A 23,057-nucleotide genomic window follows, 5' to 3' on the forward strand; every position below is an offset into this window, starting at 1 on the left:
TCTCATATATACTGAGAGATTTATTGTGAGGAATTGGCTCACAAGGTTATGGAGACAGGTGAGTCTAAAATCTGCATCGTGGGGCCTTAGGCTGGAGACCTAGGAGAGCTGATGGCGCAGGTGAAGTCTTCGGGAGGACTGCCCCCCACCACCCCTGGCTTGAGAGGCCCATTTTTAATTCAGACCTTCAGCTGCTTGGGTGAGACCCACCTACACTGTGGAGAGCAATCTGCTTACTCAAAGTTCACCAATTTATTTTTTTATTTTTTAAAATTTATTTTATTTATTTATCTATTTATTTAGTTTTGGCTGTGTTGGGTCTTTGTTGCGGCGCGCGGGCTCTCTCTAGTTGCGGCGAGCCAGGGCTACTCTTTGTTGTGGTGCGCGGGCTTCTCATTGCAGTGGCTTCTCTTGTTGCGGAGCACGGGCTCTAGGCACGCGGGCTTCAGTAGTTGTGGCACGTGGGCTCAGTAGTTGTGGCTTGCGGGCTCTAGAGCGCAGGCTTAGTAGTTGGGGTGCACGGGCTTAGTTGCTCCATGGCATGTGAGATCTTCCCGGACCAGGGCTCGAACCCATGTCCCCTGAATTGGCAGGTGGATTCTTAACCACTGCACCACCAGGGAAGCCCCAAAGTTCACCAGTTCAAATGTTAGTTTCTTCCACAAACACCCTCCAAGTTGACATATAAAGTTAACCTCACAACCCTTACCCTGATATTGTGACATAGCAGGCCTATTTCTCTTTTTTCCTGATTGCAAAACTAATGCCTGCTCACTGCAGAAAATTTAGAAAGTAAAGAACCAGAAATAGGATGGATAAAGTCACTTAGGAGTCTAGAGCTCCTCTCAAAGCTCTGCATGTTTTTAAACCAGTTTTTTTCTATTCATGTGTTTCTTTTACAGTTTGGATAATCTGATGCATAAAATTTCTTATGCTGCTTTTTTCTTTTCAGTTAACCTTTATACTATTAGCAGTTTTCCAGGTTTTTGAAAACACATAACATGCAACAAGCATGTTTGCATTTTCCTCACCTGAATAATATCGAATTCATATAACTCTATTATTTATATACCCCCCCGACTAGGCTCTTTTTTGAGTCGTGTAAAACAACCTGACACTTCTGTGTAAATCTTTGCTGCTTCTCTATTACCTGAGAAAAGATTCCTAGAAGCTGGCTTACTAGACCAAAGGATAGAATTTTTAAAGATTTTGATTCATGGGACTAAACAAGTTACTTTCTAAAAGTTTGATCCTATTCTGTTTCTCATCAGCAATATGTCAGGGTTCTTCTTTCACCCATGCACACGGGAATTGGCAGTTCTCTTTTACTATCTTGGTTTCTAAGGTGGTATTGTTAGTGCCTGGCTGGACCTGTTGACCCAGATCCCAGGGGTGCTTCATGGCCTGAGAGCTGGGCTTTTAGTCCTTCTGTCACTGGAATGTGGCACATACTAGGGTCCCACTAAAGCCATAATCCTTTTACTTTGGCTCTTGCCATTACTACTGGGGTTTACTGGCACCTGCCTGCCATCTTGGCCCAGCACTGCCTGGACCTCTTATCACTAGGTGAGCGTGTGTGTCCCTGTGTTCTGGTATCATCTGGATATTTTGATTATCTCCCCACTGGCCAGTCTCTGTGGCCCTGGGGTGTAATTTGAGGCTCTGAGGAGGGGTGTTCTGGAGCCATTTCCTTCACTGTGACTCCACAGGGTCTCTGGTTGGAATGGAAGAGGTTCTGCTCAGAACTATGTTTCTTCTCCTGATACTAACCTAGAGTCCTAATTATGCTTCTCAAATCCATGTATTAGGATTAAAATAATTACAGGTATCCCTGTGCCCTTTGATGGCTTTGATAGTAACTCATCTATCTCTCTGTGTATATTCTGACTGTACTGTTATGAGCAGATACTTGACACTCGCCCAGTTATTGGTGATTGCTGGGAGGAAATTAAATGAATGGTGTAGGATTTATTTCTGGAAGGATAATGTGGCTTGGTGAGGGGGAATATTTTATGTACTCCTAATATTTGGTTGGCCGAAAAGTTAGTTCGGGTTTTTCCGTAAGATGTTACGGAAAAACCCGAACAAATTTTTCGGCCAACCCAATATTTTTTTCAAAATTATTTGCAAGAAAAAGTGATTTGATTGAAACAAGCTTGGTACTATATATAGCGTGTGTTAGTATAACCTCAGCAACTTTTTTCTTTTTTCTTTCGATGTTTTTAAAGCTGTTGTAGCAAACCAACCAGATAGTCTGTGTTATAGTTGAGCCCTGTCTCCAGATTATTAGGAATGTGGCCCACATTTTCTTTGGCTTTTGAGATGACTTTTGATTGATCCATGATGCATCACTTGGTCAGTGTGGCCATTGTAAGAATAACTTAATCTTTTGATCCTCACAGAAACTGTCTTCAGAGAGACCAAGCTCAGACGGGGAGGGTGTTACAGAAAATGGAATTGCTATGTGTAACGGAAAAGAACAAGGTGAGTTCTGTTCGTGCCAAAAATATATAAACCAAAAAAAAAAAAAAATCCCCCCAAAAAACCCCAAAACAAAAGCACTGCAGCCAGGTCTGTAAGCTCTGTATGGAAAATGTCCCCGGTAATTCAGTTATGCAGATGTTATCATTCTGTGTTACACTCGCACAAATCCAGAGAAACCCCTTTTGTTGATACTCCTCTTCCATGTCTTTCTTTCAGTCCTACCAAACGCTGGCCTAGGTTTTCTCTTACTGTTTTGATATAGGCCCTGCATATATTTTAATTTATGACTTACAGCAGGTTACTTCCTCACCTGATTTATCACTGAGACAAATTTGCATTGAGGGGCCGCCAGCATCTTGCTGGGAGACGTGATTTTCAGGGAAAAGAGCTTTGGATGATGAGACCAGGAACCCACGTGCCCATCCCAACGCTGCCTTTGCTGGAGAGCGAGATTGTGAGCAAGTTTTTCCTCTTTGGTGAGCCTCAGTTTCCCCATCCTTAAAATGAGGAGGCCAGACTCACAGATTTCCGATCTTTTTAAAAAAGATTGTCTGGGGCTTTCCTGGTGGCGCAGTGGTTGAGAGTCCCCCTGCCGTTGCAGGGGACATGGGTTTGTGCCCCCGTCCGGGAGGATCCCACGTGCCGCAGAGCGGCTGGGCCCGTGAGCCATGGCCGCTGAGCCTGCACGTCCAGGGCCTGTGCTCTGCAACGGGAGAGGCCACAACAGTGAGAGGCCTGCGTACCAAAAAAAAAAAAATCTTTTTTAATTGTGGTAAAATACAGATAACATGGAATTTACTGTCTTAACCTTTTTTAAACCCAGTTCAGTGGCATTAAGTATCTTCACAGTGTTGTGCAGCCGTCCCCACCATGGGTCTCTAGAACTTTTCTCATCTTGTAAACTGCAGCTCTGTCCCCACGAAACACTAGCTCCCCATTCTCCCCTCCCCCCGCTCCTGGCAACTGCCATTCTACTTTCTGTCTCTATAATTTTTGATGACTCTAGGGACCTTATATAAATGGAATCCTATAGTATTTGTCTTTTTCGTGACTGGCTAATGTCACGTATTTCACTTGGCATACTGTCCTCAGTGTTCATCTATATTGTAGCACGTGATAGGATTTCCTTCCTTTTTAAGGCTGAATATTATTCCCTTGTGTGAATGGACCACATTTCGTTTCTTTGTTTATCCAGTCATCCATTGATGGACACTTAGGTTGCTTCCACCTTTTGGCTATGGTGAATAGTGTTGCTATGGACATGGGGGTAAAAATACTGAATTCTTTTTTATTTTTTAAGTCAGCTTTATAAAGGTGTAAATTACTTAGAGTCAAATTCACCCTTTTTGGTGTACGGTTCTTTGACAAACACAGGCATGTAACCTTCATCACAATCGAGATGTAGAACATTTCTGTCTCCCCAAAATGTTCCCTGGCAACCACTGGCCTGTTTTCTGTCCTGTAAGTGGAATCATACAGGGTGCAACCTTCTGGGTCTGGCTTCTCTCACTCAGTGTATTGCATTTGGGGTGTGTCCACGCGGTGGGTCAGTAGTCTGTCCCTTTTCTAGGCTGAGAGGATTCCAGTGTGGATGGACCAGTTAGTTTATCCACTCCCCGACTGAAGAACAGCTGGGCTGCTTCCGGGTTTGAGTGGTTTACAAGTAAAGCCGTCATAGACATCCACAAACAGGCTTTTGCGTGAACACGTTTTCATTTCTCTCGGCTGATAACTGCGGAGTGGGACTCTTGCGGTCACAGGCATTCATGTGCCTTCTCACCAGCCTTTTATTGTCATCTTTGTTTTGTTCTTTTCTTTTTCTTTTAGCCATCTTAATAGGTGTGTAGTGCTGTGTAGTTGTGACTTTAAAACACATTTCCCTATGACTAACAATGTTGAACATTTTTTAGTGAGCTTTTTTGCCAGCCATTTATTATCTTTGCGTATTCTCATTGGATTTTTTTTTGTTCATACTGATTTCTGAGAATTCTTTATCTATTCTGAATGCAAGTCCTCTGTCACAGCGGTCCCCAGCCTTTTGGGCACCAGGGACCAGTTTCATGGAAAACAATTTTTCCACGGACGGGGCCGGGCCGGGGGATGATCCAGGTGGTAACGCGAGTGATGGGGAGCAGCTGTAGATACAGATGAAGCTTCGCTTGTTGCCCACCGCTCACCTTCTCCTCTGCAGCCTGGTTCCCAACAGGCTGCAGACCGGTGCTGGCCCGCGGCCTGGGGGTTGGGGACCCCTGCTCTATCAGATGTCTTTTGCACACATCTTGTCCCAGTCTGTGGCTTGACTTCTAGTTTCCTGTGCAGCGTGTGGGCCCAGAGGAGGGGTGGAGTTAGTGGGTGGTGAGGAAGTTTTCCCTATGCAAGGCCAGAAGCCTCTGTGCTTCCCAGGTGAGTAGTTCTGTCTGCTCAGCTCAATTGCACTCAGTCACCGGGGTGGTGCAGGTGTCTTCTGGCTCAGAGACACACAGAGGTCTCCTGGCCTTAAACCGAATAGCAATCCCGGCCGCTAAGAATCTTGGAGCCTAAATCATCTGGGCTATTGTGATATTTCAAGGTTCACGCCAGAGGGTCGTGATCTCTGCCTTGGCCCATGTGATTTTCTAACCCAGTTGTATCTTGAGTGTAATTTTAGTTCTTTCCATCGGAAGTTATTCAGTGGAAGGTATCATCTGTGTCTTCACAGGGCACATTATGTGTAATCAAAGCCAGGAAAGCTATCTTTAAGTTTTGCCCTGAAACAGAACAACATACAATCTGAGGGTTCCTGCTCAGACGCCGAGGCTCAGTGGGCATTGCTTTGGCTGGTCTCTTTTCTTGTTTGTGATTTCCTCTCCCAGTGTCCCTGCATGAAATTAGGTTCTACAGAATGATATATATATGTCTAGATATACAGGTAAGTGAATATGTCTGCATCTGATATTCTTCTGTTTCCTTTTAACAAGAGCAGCCTTCTGTGCTTTGTAAAGGTGACCTTGGTTCAAACACTTTTTGCCTGGCAATGGTGCTTTGCCTATAGTAGACCCCCAATGAATAGTCACTGAAAGAAGCTAACAGCTTAAATACATTCTGACCGTCTACCTTAGCTTTTATCCTTGCTGCGCTCTCTTGATTAGTTTGCAGTTGAGAAGTTCTAGTAAAGCTCCCTTGATCCCAGCCATGTCGTGACTCAAGACAGATTTCTCTGCTGGCTGCATGGAAGAAATCCCCAACTCCTGCAGTTTCTCCTAAATGTTAGACTGTCAACTGTACATGGACACGATCCAGAGTCTGTGACCAAAGCCACAGGCAATGACTCTAAAACTCTGGTTTCTTCTTTCAAGGTGTCAGACCCTGGCACGTAATGAGCCAGTATGGTGTGATTTGGGGTGAATTTAGTAGAGTTGCTACGGATGCTGCAGCTGACATGAGCAAAGAGAAGTCCCTAGGGCTGATCTGTGTGGAAGTGACCGTTGTCCCCAACTAGCATTGAGCACGTGTACCATTTAATCACAGGTTAACGGGTCTGTTGGTAGACTTAGCATATCAGTAGTCTGATGATATTCCTCCCACCTGCCTAAATACCAAAACACATAGACTCCCATTTATGTAGGATAAGAGGGAACCATCTGGGTTTATGACATTTACGGCTTTAAATGCTGCGAATTAGCTTTGCTTCAGTGCCTGTCAACACCGCCTCCACCCCAGCACGCCACGTTGACAGTGATGCCTTGTAAACTCTGCAGTCTTTCTATTGTACAGCTTCAGTGAGTTGAGAGTTCTGAGTTTTTAGGTTTTCCTTCATAATTCTATTATATGTGCTAAATTTTGACTTTTGTTTACTGAATAGCATCAACATATTCTTGTGATTTCTTTCTCATGTTCCTACATCCTTTGGCTTTTTCTTCCAAGGATAGCCTCACTTTTGCTTTTGCAAAAAAGCAGTGGACATTCAAGGAATTAAAAGTCTTTATTATGTCCTTTCTTTGTAGCCAGAGTCCAGCAAGTACTTTCCCAACAGGAGCAAATCCTAGTAAAATTGGAAGTAAATCTAACAACCTGGCTTTCTCACTTGTCACTTTGAGATGCAGGGAAGGAACTGATTCGTGCTGCTGAGCTTTGCAGAACGTCCCTTCCGGACACTGACTGTCCTCACTGAGAGGATCTTCTTTTCTTAAAGCTTATTAGCTTGAGTGGGGTTCTGGTCAAAGATCAACTTCAGGCTCTTTAGAAACAGCTAAGAAAGGTCATCCACTGCTGCTTTCACTGTGGGTTTGGTTGAACTGAAATCAATGATACAGGTATTCCAACCTCGGACTCCATGTCTGATGGCAGCCAGGGAGGACATGTGCCTTCAGACCAAGAGATTAAAGTGGTTTCTTGGTGCTTTATTTTACAAGGGGTTGCGTGTGGTGGGAGAGTGTCAGGAGTGGGTGGGAGTGACAGTCCTGTGTTCTGTGTTTCTAATATGACCCGATTTGTTTAAAATAACATAGAAGTGCTTGTACTAGTCAACTCAGGCTTCCATAACAAGATACCCCAGACTGGGTGGCTTTAACAACAGAAGATTATTTCTCACAGTTCTGGAGGCCAGAAGCCCGAGATCAAGGTGCCGTCAGTGTTGGGTGCTGGTGAGGGCCCCCTTCCTGGCTTGCAGACGGCCATCCGTCACTGTGTCCTCATGTGGCCTTTCCCCACGAGTACACCAATCCTGTCGGATCAGGGCCCCACCCTTAAGACCTCATTTAACCTTCAGTGCTTCCTTAGGGACCCCATCTCCAAATACAGCCACGCTATGGGGTTAGGGCTTCAGCATGTGAATTCTGGGGAGATGCAAACATTCAGTCCGTAGTGCTGATTACCCTGAAATTTAGTGCGGCTTCTTTTTAAAACTATAACGTAGCACCTCCTGCCTCAGACATTGTTAACTGTCATTTCTTTCTAGAGAGGAAATAAGTGTTCAAGCACAGTGACTGGCCTCACGGGACCTCACTGAGTCTGGGGGGTGGGGTGGGGGGAAGAAGATCTGCAGAGCCCAGATAAGGCAGACCCGGGTGAGGGTGGATGCGTGCTGGCCTCGTTCCGTGGGCGTGGGGCGGGTGGCAGAGTGGAACTAGAGAAGGGGACAGCTTCCCCTCACCCCACTGAGAGCAGCTGATGTGGTAGAAAGGATGGGGGAGGGTGTACGCTTTTAGAGGGTAGGTTTAGGAATGAGGCCCATAGTTTATAATCTCACATCCCTGAATCCTCTTCCTCTGAAATTATCCTGTGTGATGTTCATGCATGTTCCGTGTCCACAGGGAGAGGGGTGGGGAAGGAATTCTTGACTTTCATTACATTTTCCAAAAGGTCCGTGCCACCCTCTGAGTTACAGAGGGGTGAGGGGTCCTCCTGGAGCGGACCGAGCAGGGGCTGTTGGGGGTCTCAGGGGTTCAGGTGATGGTGTCTGGCCTTGATGCTGTGGGTCCCTCCAGGGCCTTCCCAGCCCATCCACACTGAGCGAGGCCCTTGGCCCCAGCACCAGGCACAGAACAGCCCTCAGGTGACAGCTCACCTGCCCAGAAGTGCTCTGGCAGGAAGGGTCTTGTCCCTCAGTCCTGGGCCATCCTTAGCATCCACTCTGGTTCTGCGCCTGGTCCCCACCCCTGTGATTCTGTCGGAGGTCGTAGACAAAGCGCACAGGAGCTGGAGAGAGCAGATCGCCGCCACAGGTCAGGCACAGGATAGCAGCCGGCCGCTGACGCTCAATCGGCTGGGGTCCGGGGACTGTCGTCAGCTGGGCACGTAGATCCTTACGCACGGCTGTAGCTTCTCAGGCCCTGTCCCCACCTGCTGTCGCTTACCAAAATGTGGGTTCAGAGTTGCCAGACCTTCCCGTTTTCCAAGGGAAGCCGGAAGTCATTCATCTTCATGAAAAACATTCATGAGTTTTGTGCATACGGTTTAGCACTGCAGGCCAAACAGAACACACGGGGCTGGAATGCAGGCTGCTGGTCTAACAGCTCTGGATGGGGCGGAATCCCATGTGAGTCTGACAGGTCAGTGAGGGGCTGGTGGAGGCTCGCTGAGTCCCCCTGCCCCCTCACCTGCCGGACCCCTCCCTGTGCAGGCCAGGTTGCAGCTCCCCGAGCCTGTCTTGTGTTTCTAGACTCCTTCCAGCGTCACAGGCTCTGTGTTAGCTGATGCTTTTCTTGCCCGGACGGCTCTTCCCTCGGGTTTCTGCACAGGTGCTGCCTTGTACTGATACTTAGCTCCTCTGCTTCCTGACGGCCCGGTCACTGTACCACGTAACCCTAGTTTAGGTCTACAAAGGCCTTTCCATCATCCGACCTCCCTCGGGTGTGTGTGGGTATGTGTGTGTGCGTGCGAGCACATGTGTACATGTGTGTGCATGTGCATGTGTGTGTTCTCAGCCTGCTGTGGAACACAAGCTTCCTGGGAGCGCCTGTTTTCTGCTTTGTTCTCTTGTATCTAGACGAGTAGCTGATGCACGGCAGGTGCTCAGTAAGTAGAAATTTGGGGAAAGAAAATCGGCCATGAGTCATGCTTTATTTTGATGTTTCTTTTCAGTTAAAGTCTATTGTTGAAACATGCTTTTTTGTTGTCACCTTTCTTCACAGTTAAGAGGAAAAAAAGTTCCAAATCAGAGGCTAAGGGAACTGTGTCTAAAGTCACTGGGAAAAAAATCACCAAGATCATCGGTTTGGGAAAGAAAAAGCCATCAACAGATGAACAGACCTCCTCAGCGGAGGAAGATGTGCCTACTTGTGGTAAGACAGGGGTGTGTGGGGTTGCCAGATCTGCACCCTCTCCCCGAGCACGCGGAGACCCTCTCTGGGGAGACCTCTGTATCATGTTCTTCTAAGTCTCACTGATTGGGCTCTTTTGCATTGGGCTTGTGATCAGTTAAATTGTGGAGAATGGATTACATTTTACTGCTTATTAATGAAGGCCTTGCAAGGGTTTGAGATGATCTCTGAAGTTCTCTCAAAACAAAAAACAAATCCTCTCTTTGATCCCATGAGGTTCTTCCAAATCCCTTTTTTTTTAAACTTTATCTTTTGTTGTTTGTTTATTTATTTATTTATTTATTTGGTTGCGCCGGGTCTTAGTTGCGGCAGGCGGGCTCCTTAGTTGTGGCTCAAGGGCTCCTTAGTTGCGTCATGGGAACTCTTGGTCGCGGCATGCATGCGGAATCTAGTTCCCGGACCAGGGATTGAAGCCGGGCCCCCTGCCTTGGGAGCACGGGGTCTTCACCACCGAACCGCCAGGGAAGCCCCCAAATTCCTTTTAAGTGTCTTTAAAGGGAAACGTACGCATGATCGGTTGGCCAGCGGAGGTGGGTGTGTAACTTGTGTAAGAGCATTTACAGGGTCCCTGGCAGCCCCTTCCCTTGGCCTGACGTCACACAACTCAGCTTTCTGGGGCTGCTCCACTTCTCAAGCTTCCGCCTCAAATCCAGTCGGGCCGGCTGACCCCTCCCCTCATGGGTCTTCGTCCAGTAAGTGTTCTCTGGGCAGCTGCTGGCGGTGGGGCTGCGTCAGCGGGGCAGGGGGCATGATGACCAAATGGCTCCTGCGATCCCACTGCATCCAGTCTAGCGCCCACAGGGCGGCCTGAGGCAAGGGGTCACAGAGACAAACGTGTGGTGACTGACTGTGAACACGGCGGGGATACGAGAGGGGCAGCGGGAGAGTCTGGCGGGGATGTGACTTACATGGAGGCACCTCAGGGAACACCTCCCTGGAGAAGTGAGACCGCACATGCGCAGTGTTTCCTAGGCAACCGCGTTTACGAGGACCGTGCGACCCCTTTAAGGAGAAACGCTTTAGAGGCTGAAAGATGGATATTTACCCTTTCAGAAAAATAAGAATGGGCTGTACTTTCCCTTGCGGACCACAGGGCGCATCCCACGTCAGTCCCGTAATGCCTTTTATGTGTGCTCGCTGTTTACCTCTCTCTCTCTCTTTTTTCCCTCTCTCATTGAGCATCTCTTCTGTCCACGGTTCTGGGTTACTGAGGATGCCAAAAGACAACAGCATTTAGATGCTGCCCATTAGTGCCTCAGTAGGGCCACACACGCAAAAATGCATTTATTCAGCCGATATCACGTCCCAGGGTGTGGCTTGTGCTGAAAGGGCGCGGTGAGCTCAGAGCTATGCCGGTGGGCAGGAAGTGCATCTTGTGGAGTGCAGGGCAGGTAGACTTGGGGTGGGGGGCCTCCCGAGGGGAGGGCAGGGTGGACTCGCAGCTCCTCACAGGTGTGATCCCAGGAAGTCGTGATAGACTTTTGGTGACACAGTAACCCCCCTGGGGTGCTGTGCAGAAGTGCGTGTGGAGTGGAAGATGGCTGGGCGGGCAGTGGTCGAGGCCTCTCGGGGTTGAGGTGTCATCCCAGGGAGGCCCCCATGAAGCGGCCGCCTGTGGGTTGAGCTGGGAGGGAAGATGGTGGCCTCAAATGGAGGCCAGCGGTCTGGGAACCCCCATGCATGCAGAGATTGTGAACTTGCCCCGGGTCCGACGGCAGTGGGGTCACAGAAGCACGCTGACTGATGCTCTTTCCACTGAGAACAACCACCCTGCGGAAGCTGAGCCAGCTGGACAGAGCCCTGGCGGGAGGGCAGCTGCAGGGGAGCTATGGATGCCAGGGGCCTGTGGCCCTCTGCCTTTCCTGGAGCGGCTCACAGCACTGGGAGGTCTGCGGTTGTTTCCCTCTGGCATTAGCCCTGGAGAGGAGATAGGAGTCAGGGGTTAGAAATGGAAAGAGGGAATTAGCCAACAAAAAGGGAACTCCTGTTTTAGTTTTTTGGGGTTTTTTTTCTTAAAACTGCCCCAGGTCAGCGAAGGAAATAGAGGTTCTTTCATGAAAAACAATTAAACATTCATATGGAAGGCAACTTAGCAACTGTGGTCCAGACCCCTCATTTTACAGTGAGGACACCGAACTCGGGAAGGTCGTGGGACTTGCCCTGAGTCACATGGCCAGCTGGGGACAGGGCCAGGCCCGCTGGCCAACCCTGTCGCTGTCCTGAAACACAGGTCTCCCCCATCTCCCTCCCGTCCCCCAGGGCTCGCGACTCCTAATAAACAGCTGTGTGGGCACTTGGCTGGAAGGCACAGTGGAATTGCTCAGAGAGCAGGCCTGCTGGAGCTGCAGCCCCACATCACCACCTGAGGGTTTCTGCCAGGCTGTCGGTGGGCGTCTTTCGCCTCCACTAAGAGAACATCCTCTGTCCACAAGGTTTTAAAATTGTCATCTAGTTCCTTGCTGGTCCAAGGGACGGGGGAGGAGTCTGTGGAGAAATCGAGGGGGAGAATGACTGTCTTCCATTATGTTAGGACAGCTGCAAAGTCTCAGGCAGGAAAAGTAGCTGGATGAAGGCCCAAGACCCCCATCCTGCCCAGAATGCCAAGCGGACGGGGCACAGACGAGAGCGTCCCCAGGGCAACTAGGAGCTGAGTCCAAATCCCAGCTTTTCTGGGAGATGCATCCTGGTCAGCTGGGGCTCTGGGTGTGCAGGAGAAATGCGGGCAGGTAGGAGAGGGTTCTCTGCAGTTTTCCTGCAGGCGGGGTGGAAAGAGGCGCCCACACCAGCCCCCCGCTCCGCCTCTCCTGCCTGGCTCTCACCCCTCTCTCGGGCCGTCAGCCAGCGGGTGCTGTGCTTAGCACCAGCCGGGTCCACTCCACAAACAGCCACTTGCACAAGATGATCCGAGACTTGCACACAAACCCCTAAGCAAAGATGGGTCCTTTATTTTCCCATCTCCAGTGCTCAGGAGTTCTGGAAGTATTGTCACTGTATAAAGGCATCAGGAGATGCCTTTCACGTTTTTCTCTCTTCCCCAGCCCGTTTCTGTCTGTTGTTTGGACTCGTCCACAAGCCTCTCGACTGTCCACCTTCTTCTCCTCTGGATCCCTGGAGGCTACCCCATGGGAATTTTGAAACCTTGGACCAATTGTATCATCCTGTGCTCAGTCAGTTCAGGGCCTCTAACAATCTTATCTCACTGAATTTTCCAGCTTGTTCCTCTCATTACTGGATTAAGATGCAGGTCGAATTCACCCACCACTTGTGTTCCCAGCACCACGCACACAGCCTGGTGGATAATAGCAGCTCAGTAAACACTTGTTAATTGAATGAATTAACTTAAGCAAGTCGCACACTTCTCTGAGCCTCAGGTTCCCCACCTGTGAAATAGGCTTATACTTAAACTACTTTCTTTTCCTTAGAATTGAGGATAAAATCATGAAACATTAAGCTCATTGCCTACTTCATAATTTATGCTCAGTAAATGGTCGCTATTATCATTCATTTGTTCACCTGAAAAAAGCCTAAGCATACCAGACATAGTCAGGCCGACATGAGGGCAATGCCAGATGAGTGGCATTGATAATATCGATAATAGAAATACAGAAGCTGAGTGAAAGAAGTGGTCCCAGTTGCTAGGATGGAGGGCTTCCCGAGGCAGGGTAACCTGGGCTAGTTGGAAGGACCTTCTGGTTATTTCTGGAGCCCCTTCTGGCTCTAATGGTCAGTGACTTTGTGAAGTTTTCAGCAGTAGTATTTTTGGTGGATGTGCAGGAAAGTTATATGCCTCTCAGTTTCTATCGTAATCCACCCGACAAAAGGTCAGGTGACATTTAATCAAGGGGGGGGACGCGTTCTTGACGTCAGTCACCACGTCAGGGGTGTCTCGGGTTCTTTGGGTGCCCGCTGGAGGGCGCGTGCCTCTGGTGGAAGGGAGGGTTTCGGCGTCACGGGGCGGGGATCAGCTCTCGGCAGCCCCTTGCCTCTCAGACGATCACAGTCTGAGGCTGGCTAAGATGAGACGAGCAATTCAGTGAAAGTCCTCACAAAAGTGTGACCAGAGCACAGGAGACGCTGCCCTTCCCGTCCTAGAGAAGAAGTCAGTGGACGTGGGCCCCCCTTAGGCCAGGCGGCCCCGTGTGCTCGTCTGCAGCTGCTGGACCGGAGGCGCCAGGTCCCCACGCAGCTGACCGCGAGAGCGTTCACATCTGTCCCCTCCTCCTGTGGTTGTGTGTGTTTGGTCAGCCTCAGGCCGTCCTCATAAAACCTCACACGCACTTGTCACCAAGCTTTTGCAAGAGGCCTTAGAGTTCTTTCTTTAGAATTCGGAGCAAAGATAACCTCAGAACATCAAACCGAAATTCCCAGATGGTTACAATACCGTAACGTCTCACCAGAACATGATAGGCAGGAACAGACAAACAAAAAATCAAATGATATTGGAGTCGCCTTATTAGCAGGGCGCTGACCTGACCCAGGCGAGCCTGCGAAGGGGCCCGGCTGTTCTTTGGTGCCACCTGGTGGTAGGTGTCTGCTCAGGCTGATCGTCTCGGGGCTGATGGGGTCCTGTGTCGGCAGGGATTCCATCACAGCCTAGCCGTGTCGTGACGGGGAGAAAGAATATTAGGGGACATGGGACCTGCCCTCTGAGTCCAGGGTACTTTGGTGAGCTGCCTGCCATGTCCCTGTGTGGTCTCTCCCTCATCCGGGGTCCCTACACAGAAAGTAGGAATTTCGGCCACCTCTTTGGAGAAGGCGGTGAGCCTGCCGGGGGAGGCCAAGTGCCAGATGTGGGCTTGTTTCCGTGGCGTTTGCTGTTTACAGAAACAGGTGATTCTCGTTTTGCTTTTCCCTTTTGGGCAACTGTAACTCATTATGAGGAAGGCGATAAAATATGGTAATTTCCTTTGAAGTCGTGCTCTAACTAAAGTGTGGATCTGTCCAATATAATCATTCCTTTTGTGACTCACATGTCAAGAAACCCATGGTATTTGGTGACTCGGTCAGGGAAGAAAACCTGATGAGCACCTTCCCCTCTTCAGGAGATGCATCATTCACGTGGCTGGCCGAGCCGTACTCAGAAGCTGCGGCCCCCCTGTGCTGGGAACAGGTGCACCCACGTGGTGAACTCTAAGATGCAGAAGCCCTGTGGAAGTTTAGAGGAATCCCCTCACTGTTACTGAGAAGGCGGATGGGCTTAAATTCCTCAGTAAACATTTTGGCATCTCCTTCCCCATTGTGACCCCCGCCATCTTCTGCAACAAGGACAGGCCCCTCCAGTAGCTTCCGAGGTTTTCTGTGACCAGGTCGCTAGACGTCTCAGGTCTTAGTTCACCATGCTCCCCGCTTCTCCAGGCCTGAAGGGATTCCCCCCACCCCTTAAGGCCCAGGTGAGGACCCGCCCCAGAGCACACGTAAGCCTCCACTCTGCCAGCCCCAGTGGTCACGTCCATCAGTGCTCTGGGCCTTAGTGCTTCCTTCTACAAACTGTTCACTCGCCTGTCGACTTTGTGTGCCCAAGAAGACTAAGTTAGTTGAAAGCCATCCCATGCTTCCATTTATTTCTTCTTAATTATATGCCATCATACCGTCCATAGACCACGTGTGTCCATTCATGCTTGGAGCATACTTACGATGGATCTGGTTGCCAGCTATTTCAAAAAAATCCAAAGATGTGGGCCTTCAGCGTGATTAATGACTTATAGACGGAGATATTAAATAGTTCTAATAGCTGTTACTCAGATGTTCAGATATTATATTTGACTATATGTTTTAAGTTGAGCTTAAAAAAATAGGTGTATCAGAACTATGTCATTTACAAATAGTATTTTCCAGAATGAAAACAGCAGCTCTTTCTCTTCCGTCTTTAACTGTCAAAAGGGCTTCAGGTCGGTCTTCGCTGGGTAGCCGTGAACAAGAAGGAAGAAGACCAGGGTGTGAGCCTCCTCCTTTTTTTAAAAATGAGGACAGTTCTTGTAATTCCATCACATTCCATCCGTAATGCACCGAGGATGTAGTGCAGCCTCAGAGACATGGATGATGAAATTCCACATGCATCAGACTCAGGCCTTTAGACTTCAGCAGTCAGACAGAATCCTCCAGTCAGAGGGCACTGAGGAAGGGCATCTCTGGCCTCTGGGCAGGAATCTCATCCCGAGGATTTGCCGTCACCTGCTGGAATATTTCCAGTGGTGGGGAACTTATCACCTCCCAAGGCTGCCTGTTTTGTGGAAAGCTTTCATTTTCAGATAGTTTTATTCCTCATGTTAAGCCAAAATCTGCCTGTCTTGTCACTTTTGCCCTGGTGGTGTCATTTGCAGCTACTCAGAGTGAACCCGAACCCTTTCCTGGGTGAGGTCCCTTCGGCTATTTGAGGACGGCAGTGTGTCCTCACAGCCTCTCTCCTGCCCACCCCTGATGGCTCAGTGACCTCTCGTACACCGGGCAAGCTCCAGGTTCCCGTAGACGGTCCTCAGCACGCATCACACAGTGCATGCGGGCTCCTGGGTGGTCTGTCCTGTCTCAGCCCCCAGAGCTGATGGAGGTCAGTCATCTCGCAGTGGTGGCTCTCGTTGCTCCCAGAAGCCTGCACTTGCAGACGTGCTGTGTGCGGGGTTCGTTCCGTCTTCGCGGCCTCCCGGGGCGCATCCTTCCTGGGGAGGCTGACGGGCCTGCTCTCGTTGCAGGCTACCTGAACGTGCTCTCCAACAGCCGCTGGCGGGAGCGCTGGTGCCGCGTCAAGGAAAACAAGCTCATCCTCCACAAGGACAGGGCCGACCTGAAGGCCCACATCGTCTCCATCCCGCTCCGCGGCTGCGAGGTCATCCCGGGGCTGGATTCCAAACACCCCCTGACGTTCCGGCTGCTTCGCAACGGCCAGGAGGTGGCCGTGTTGGAGGTGGGAGCCACGGGGCATTCGCTCGCGGTGGTTTGCCTTCTAGGGTCCGGCCTGGACGCCCCATCAGGTCCTCACAGCCGGCTGACGGCAGTCTTGGTTCTGTCCCGTCCCACGTGTCCTGCTTTTCTTCTCCGAGGGGCCCCAGCCGTGTGGACGGCACAGCCAGTTCTCTGCACAGTGTCCACGGCAGACTGCCTGCCAGGTCACCTCCTTGTCTGATATCCCCTCTGTTCGTGTTTGCGTGGAAGTTCAGTACACAATTCCAGGCAGTAGATTGCTTTCTAAAAGTGGCCACAAAACAACTTGTTTTAAAATTTCCAGTAAAACTTCTCCCCTAACCGTGGTCTGCCTCTGAATTGGTGGCATTTCCTTCAAGCTGTCCTTTGGAATGTCCTGGGCTTCTTCACAGATGGAGCAGGTGTTTTTTGACTACCAGTTGCCTATCGACAGTGGCCAGAGAGCCAGATTACAAAAGAACAAAAAGAACACCTTTGGTTTTTAAGAACCCTTGGCTTTGCATGCATTTTATTGTTTGGCTGCTTTTTCAGACCTTATTCACGAAAGCGAAAAAAAGCAATTAAAACTAATTTCTTAGCTACACACTTAAAACTTTCTTTTTTGAAATTTAAGATTTTTATTTATAGTCTTATTATTAATTTATTTCTACCCAATATTAATTCAGACCTTTTTTCCTTTGTCTTTTTTTTTTCACTTAGCATTATCATGATTAAGATACAAAGACACACACGCATACATATGTATATCCATGCATACACAAATATCAGAATGTAGAATTTCCAGAGTACATGTAAGTATATTTATGCTATACAGTTGATAGAAATGAGGATATTTTGGGTTTGGTGGCATGGCTGATGTGTGTTCTGAATTAATCAGATGCAGAGCCTAATCTAAATGACTGCAGTGTTACTACCAGTGAAGGAAAGGACATGGGCTTGTGACCAAGATCAAAGGGGCCCCGTTAGCCAACCTAGAAGGTCTTGGTAGGAGATAGGAGTTAGTTTCAGAGACTGATTTTTTTTGGTGGAGACAAAAAGAGATTAACAACATAGTTCTTTCTCACACAGGGCTCCTTGCCTGATGGTTTGGATGGTTTGAGATACCAGGTCGAAGGGCCGAGCCTGCCCTAGTGGCTGACTTCCCAGAAGGGAGGCCAGGCCTGGCTGGGATCAGGATATCTGGGCCCCAGTCCTAGTTCTGTTGCAGACTTTGATCACAACCCAGTCTGTTTTCCTCTCTCGGCTTCTTTATTTGTCTGTAAAACAGAGCATTGGGCTAGAGTCCGTGTGCTTTGTAAGCATTTATGAGGGCTGAAAGCTGTAGGGTGGATGAGAGTGGAAAAAAGCCAAAAACGTAAATGAGGAAACTGTACTCTTGATGCAAACAACTCAGGTGTCACGTGAGAGCTCTGGCAGCAGATCTGAGAGAGGCTGCGAGGACAGGAAGGCACACGCTGTGGGTTGGCACACGCTGGATTTGGGGGTGAAAAGTGAGACATTGGCCTGGACACCAGATGGTGACAGGAGCCCCCGTGGGGAGGGCAGGGGCAGGAGAGGAGCTGGGTGAGAAGGGCCCTGTCCTGTCTTTGCTCCCAGCCCTGTAGGTGCAGCCTCACGTCCCCCAAAAATGGTGGTTGTGTTTCATTGCCTTTTCCCTATTCCAATTATTGAATCAAACATGCACACACGTGCGCACACACACACATACGTAACCACACTCAGTGTTCCAACATAAGCAAAGAGTTTGCCTGAATCAGTTAGGAAATGCAGTGATCCGACCAGTAAAGTTGTATTCTGTACTTTTTCTAAGACCATTTTATCTTAACTTTTGAGATAATTTCAGAATTACAGAAAAGTTGTGAAACTAGTACAAATAATTCCATATACCCTTCACCCATATTCCCCAAATACTAACATTTTACCATGTTTGATATCTCTTGCATGGTCTCTTCCCCTCTCTCTCCCTCTCTCTCTTTCTCTCTCTCTGACTCTGTGTAAATTTTTTCAGAACCTTTTACAGACGTGTTGCCCCTTTATCCCTAAACACTTCAGTGTGAAGTTGCTCAAAATGAGGGTATTTCTTTACTAAAACCACTGTATAATTATCAAAATCGGGAAATTCACACTCATGCAATACAATTATCTGACTTACAGATTTTAATCAGATTTTCCCAGTTATCCCAGTAATGTCCCTTGTCAGCGGAAGGAAACCCCAGGTGGTATGTTTCATTCAGCTGCAGTCTCTTTGGCTTTCTCTGTCTGGTTTCATGACATTGATACTTGGGACGGGTACAGACCATTACTGTGTAGACGGTCCCTCAGTTTGGGCATATCTTCCATTTCCTTGAAATTCGAATCTGGGGTAGGCATGCTTGGCAGGGGCCCGTGGAAGCAGTGGCGTGTTTGGCACAGCATCACTTAAGCAGGTACGCCGTCAGTTTGTCCCACGACTGGTGATGTTAACTTTGATCTCTCAGGTGGGATGTCTGCATGGCTTCCCCACTGCAAAGTTACTGTGTTTACCATTTGTCTTTAATAAGCTTCATGTGGGAAGATTCTTTGAGACTCTTTCAATATCCTTTCACCCACTAATTCTTAGCATCCGTGAATGACTCTTGCCTGATACAGTTATTAAAATGACAGCTGCTAAATGGGGACTTGCTAATTCCATTATTCCTTCTACACTTATTAGTTAGTATCTACTATAAGGAAGATTTCCCTTTCTCTCAATTAATTATTCATTCATTTATATATATATGTATATCAGCAGGGGTTCATAGCTTATTGTTTTAATCAGTGATTATAATCCTTTATTGTCATGATTTATCCTGGTCAAATGAACAGAGTTGGTCAGCAGAAAGCCCTTCGAGCCATGTGGCCTTTGCTATGTCCCTGTAATAAAGACACCACAGTCCGCGGTCCCCTGCATTCTTTGAGCTCTTTCCTCATGTTGTGATGCAACAAGATGTTCCAGGCTCATCTTGTGCTTTTCTCTGCCCCAGGCCTCTTGGAATCAGCCATGTTCCGAAGAGCTTTTAGTGGACAATTCCTAGCGGATAATGGTATTTAGAAACCAGGATCTAGGTAGAGGTGTGCTCAGAGTTACTGGGGCGTCACTGCGCCTAGGCCTTTTCAGTAGTCATAGGAAATTGTGTGTATGTGTATGTTTGTACATACATATATTCAGGCATGTTTCTATGTTATACATATTACACACATATATATGCATATATACATGTATACACCTGCATGTATACCTATTTATATACTAAAGCCACAAGATCGTAACTAATACTTCTAATTTTAGTCCAACACCACAGAGTTATTATTTTTTAAAAGCCTATGAGGAAATTTCTTAAACAATGAAGAAAACAGTTAACAGTGTAATAGTATCAACCACATCTTAGATATTATGTTAACATACTTTTAAAAATGCTTAAATGAAATAGTTATAGATACATGGATATAGATTCAGTCGTAGATACATTCTTGACATAGATTTCGTTTGGGGGAGGACAAAAGACCAGTGAAGAGAACATATTTGTGATTTTTTTATTATCCAAGCACTCAAATCAATTCATTTCAATTTAGCAAACATTGATTATTACATTCTTACTCTCCGTAAGGCATGTAATTGGAATCCATTCACTTTGTCCATGGCCGCATGTGATACTGTTGCTTGTACAGTATCAGTAGCCAGTTCTATCAGCACACAAAAAACAACTTCTTCCTCGTCAATGGCTCTTCCTCCCGAGAGCTTTTTGTGCCTGTGTGATTACTTGTATTCTGATCTGTGTTCAACTCATCAACGTTATAATGATGAAACCCAGTTTTCTTTAAGTCTTGAAGCTAAACTTACAGATCTTTCTTTATATAAAAAATTTGTAATTTTTGCAAAAAGCTAAATATTTTTTTTCTTTGACATTCAGTTAACTCACACATTTGATAGCTCAGTTTCCCCTAAACTTTAAATATGACTTACATAGTTGATTAGCCAATAGTATTTAGACATTTGAAGTACCATTATGAATGTAATGTAATTGATTTTCTAAATCACATAAGAAGGACGGCTTAAAATTTTAATGAACCAAATCTTAAAGATATATTTCAGACTTGCAAATTAGGCAGATGACATCCGGGGAGCATTTCAAACATCTTAAAAAATAACATGCACAAAGCAGCCCAACGATTATAAACATTACACCTATATAAACACAACTAATATGAAAGTGAAAGTAGGTTAATATTCTGTACCATCTAATCAGGGAAATAAAAGTGCCCTTTCAGGCCCATTCAGGAGACCACAGCAAGGGCTCCTGGTCACCAGAGTTGGTGACCTACAGGGGCCGTGGCCTGGTGTGGTTTCCAGGTTAAGCAGCTGTGGTTGGAGGGGCTCTTTCTGCTCCCCAGATTTTGTTGCCAAATTAAGGAGCCTTTCTAAACGGCTTCTTTTAGCTGAGATTTAAATAATCCCATTAATTTCCATGTCTTCCACCCTAGTGCCTTTCCCCAAAATAATTGGGAGGCATCTTAGGACCTCGGGTTTTTATTTCCTTGGGAATAACCGTTATGCAGCTTCCGCATTAAGGCTTAGAGTGAACGCGGTGTTAATCCCATGGCTCAGGCAGTGGCTGCCTCCTTGTCGTCGTCTACATCCTCAGGTGCTTCATGTTCCACCGCCTTTCCTGTTATGTTGTCTCTTTTTGGACATTTTAATGAAAATGTTAAAACTCTTTACTGTTACTTAAGTAAAATTCACTTTTCCCCCCTGCACCTCAACAGGCATCTTCTTCTGAAGACATGGGCAGGTGGATTGGTATTTTGCTGGCTGAGACGGGGTCCTCCACAGACCCTGGGGCCCTGCACTATGACTACATAGACGTGGAGATGTCGGCGAATGTCATTCAGACGGCCAAGCAAACCTTCTGGTAAGATCCACTGCCGTGCGAAACGGCACTGAAATTAAACAACTTTATTTTTTCCCTAATTTTCTTTTCCTTTTATGTAAGTGTACAGCCTTCAAGGGGAAAAAAAAAAAAAACAGCTGAAGACTCTCCTTTTTGTATAATATTAACCCAAATTTTGCTGAAATGTTTGTCATTTCAACCATCTGTGTTTTCTTTTAAAACGGGTTGGCAAACTTTTTCTGCAAAAGGCAAGATAGTAATATTTTTGGCTTTGTGGACCAAATGTTCCCTGTTAAAACTACTCAGCTCTGCCACTGCAGTCACACACGTAAATGAATGGACATGGCTGTGTGCCAATAAAACTTTATTTGCAAACACAGGCAGTGGGCCAGATTTGACCCATGGGCTGTACTTTGATGACCCCTGTATTAGGGGAACAGTTCTATAAAGCATAAATAATTCGACATATTGCTGTAGTGACGACTGAGTTTTCAAAGCCATCAACCATATACTTTTAAAACTTAAATGTGATTTTTTTTTAAAGTGCTGTTATGTACAAAAACGTTCTTTTAAACTATGAATATTTCCTTAACATAATGATGGCAAAGAAAATTATAGCAGCAGTCCTCAAAGTATGGTCCACAGACCCCTGGGGGTATTCAAGACCCTTTCAGGCAGTCCCAAAGGTCAAAACTATTCTCATAATAATGCTAAGAAATTATTTTTTTTCTTCGCTGTAGTGACATTTGCATCGATGGTGCAAAAGCAACAGCAGGGCCGGGGGACGGGGATAGATTGGCAGGAGCCTTAGGACCATTAGTGGTCATTCCATACTGTGCTGTGACCATTGCCACTGCCACTCGCTTGTAGTAAAAGGATATGCTGTGTTCACTTAAGATGTCCGTGATGGGGACTTCCCTGGCGGTTCGGGGGTTAAGACACCACGCTTTCACTGCAGGGGGTACGGGTTTGATCCTTGGCCAGGAAACTAAGATCCTGCAAGCCGTGCAGCGCGGCCAGAAGGAAAAAAAAGAAAAAAAGATGTCTGTGATGAAGCAGTACAATTATTACTTTTTCTGTAAAGGGCCAGATAGTATATATATATATATATATACATATATATATATATATATGTATATATATATATTTTTTTTTTTTTTTGCTGTACGCGGGCCTCTCACTGCTGTGGCCTCTCCCGTTGTGGAGCACAGGCTCCGGACGCACAGGCTCCGCGGCCATGGCTCGCGGACCCAGCCGCTCCACGGCATGTGGGATCTTCCGAGATCGGGGCACGAACCCGTGTCCCCTGCATCGGCAGGCGGACTCTCAACCACTGCGCCACCAGGGAAGCCCGATAGTAGATATTTTTATTAAATCTCTCAAGTACGTGTCTTTTTAACATTTACGTAGTGGGCAGGACACACAAAGCACTTACATTGACTGAACTGTCATGTTGTCTTGAGGAAACGCTCTTGTAAGACTGAGTTGCTAACTCAACTAGCCGCTCCCTAACCCCACCACCATTTTTTCACTTTTATTTGAAAGAACAATTAACAGGTGAACTGTGGTTATTCAGACGTAGGTATTTGCAGACACTTTTTCAGAAATGAAGCTAGTAAGCCTCTCCCCTCGAGGAAAACGGTTGGCAGTGTTTGTTGCCTGCAATGGAGTTGAGCTTGCACTCAGAAATGAGAATTTGGGGAGATTTGTATCTGCCACTGTGAGCTGACAGCTTCCCAGTACTCAGACTTTTCTGATAAGATTGGTGGTGATATTGAGTGTGGTTTTTTTTGATACAGTATAGTGAAGTGTGTGCATTTGACAGGTACGCATAAGTCATGCACGGGTAAAAGGTCCCTCCCACGAGCAAGAGAAACTAATGGGTTTTCAGGTAAAAGAGGACTAAAAGTTCATTGATACAGTTTGAGATTCTACATGGCATTAATCATTA

The 23,057-nt window shown here is 47.2% G+C and overlaps 1 protein-coding gene across 2 annotated transcripts in view; it reads left to right on the top strand.

Annotated features, from left to right (window-relative positions):
* AFAP1 (actin filament associated protein 1) overlaps positions 1-23,057 on the top strand; it is a gene marked incomplete at its 5' end in the record, with an annotated part of 90,326 nt that overhangs the window by 41,563 nt on the left and 25,706 nt on the right. For both annotated transcript variants that reach the window (XM_079717959.1, XM_079717960.1), the window contains 4 exons: positions 2,403-2,484; positions 9,096-9,245; positions 15,971-16,182; positions 20,982-21,127. In XM_079717959.1, coding sequence (XP_079574085.1) covers positions 2,403-2,484; positions 9,096-9,245; positions 15,971-16,182; positions 20,982-21,127 — 590 coding nt within the window. The remainder of the gene's footprint in view (positions 1-2,402; positions 2,485-9,095; positions 9,246-15,970; positions 16,183-20,981; positions 21,128-23,057) is intronic.

Source organism: Hyperoodon ampullatus (assembly GCF_949752795.1).
Source record: "Hyperoodon ampullatus genome assembly, chromosome: 1".
Taxonomy (NCBI): domain Eukaryota; kingdom Metazoa; phylum Chordata; class Mammalia; order Artiodactyla; family Ziphiidae; genus Hyperoodon; species Hyperoodon ampullatus.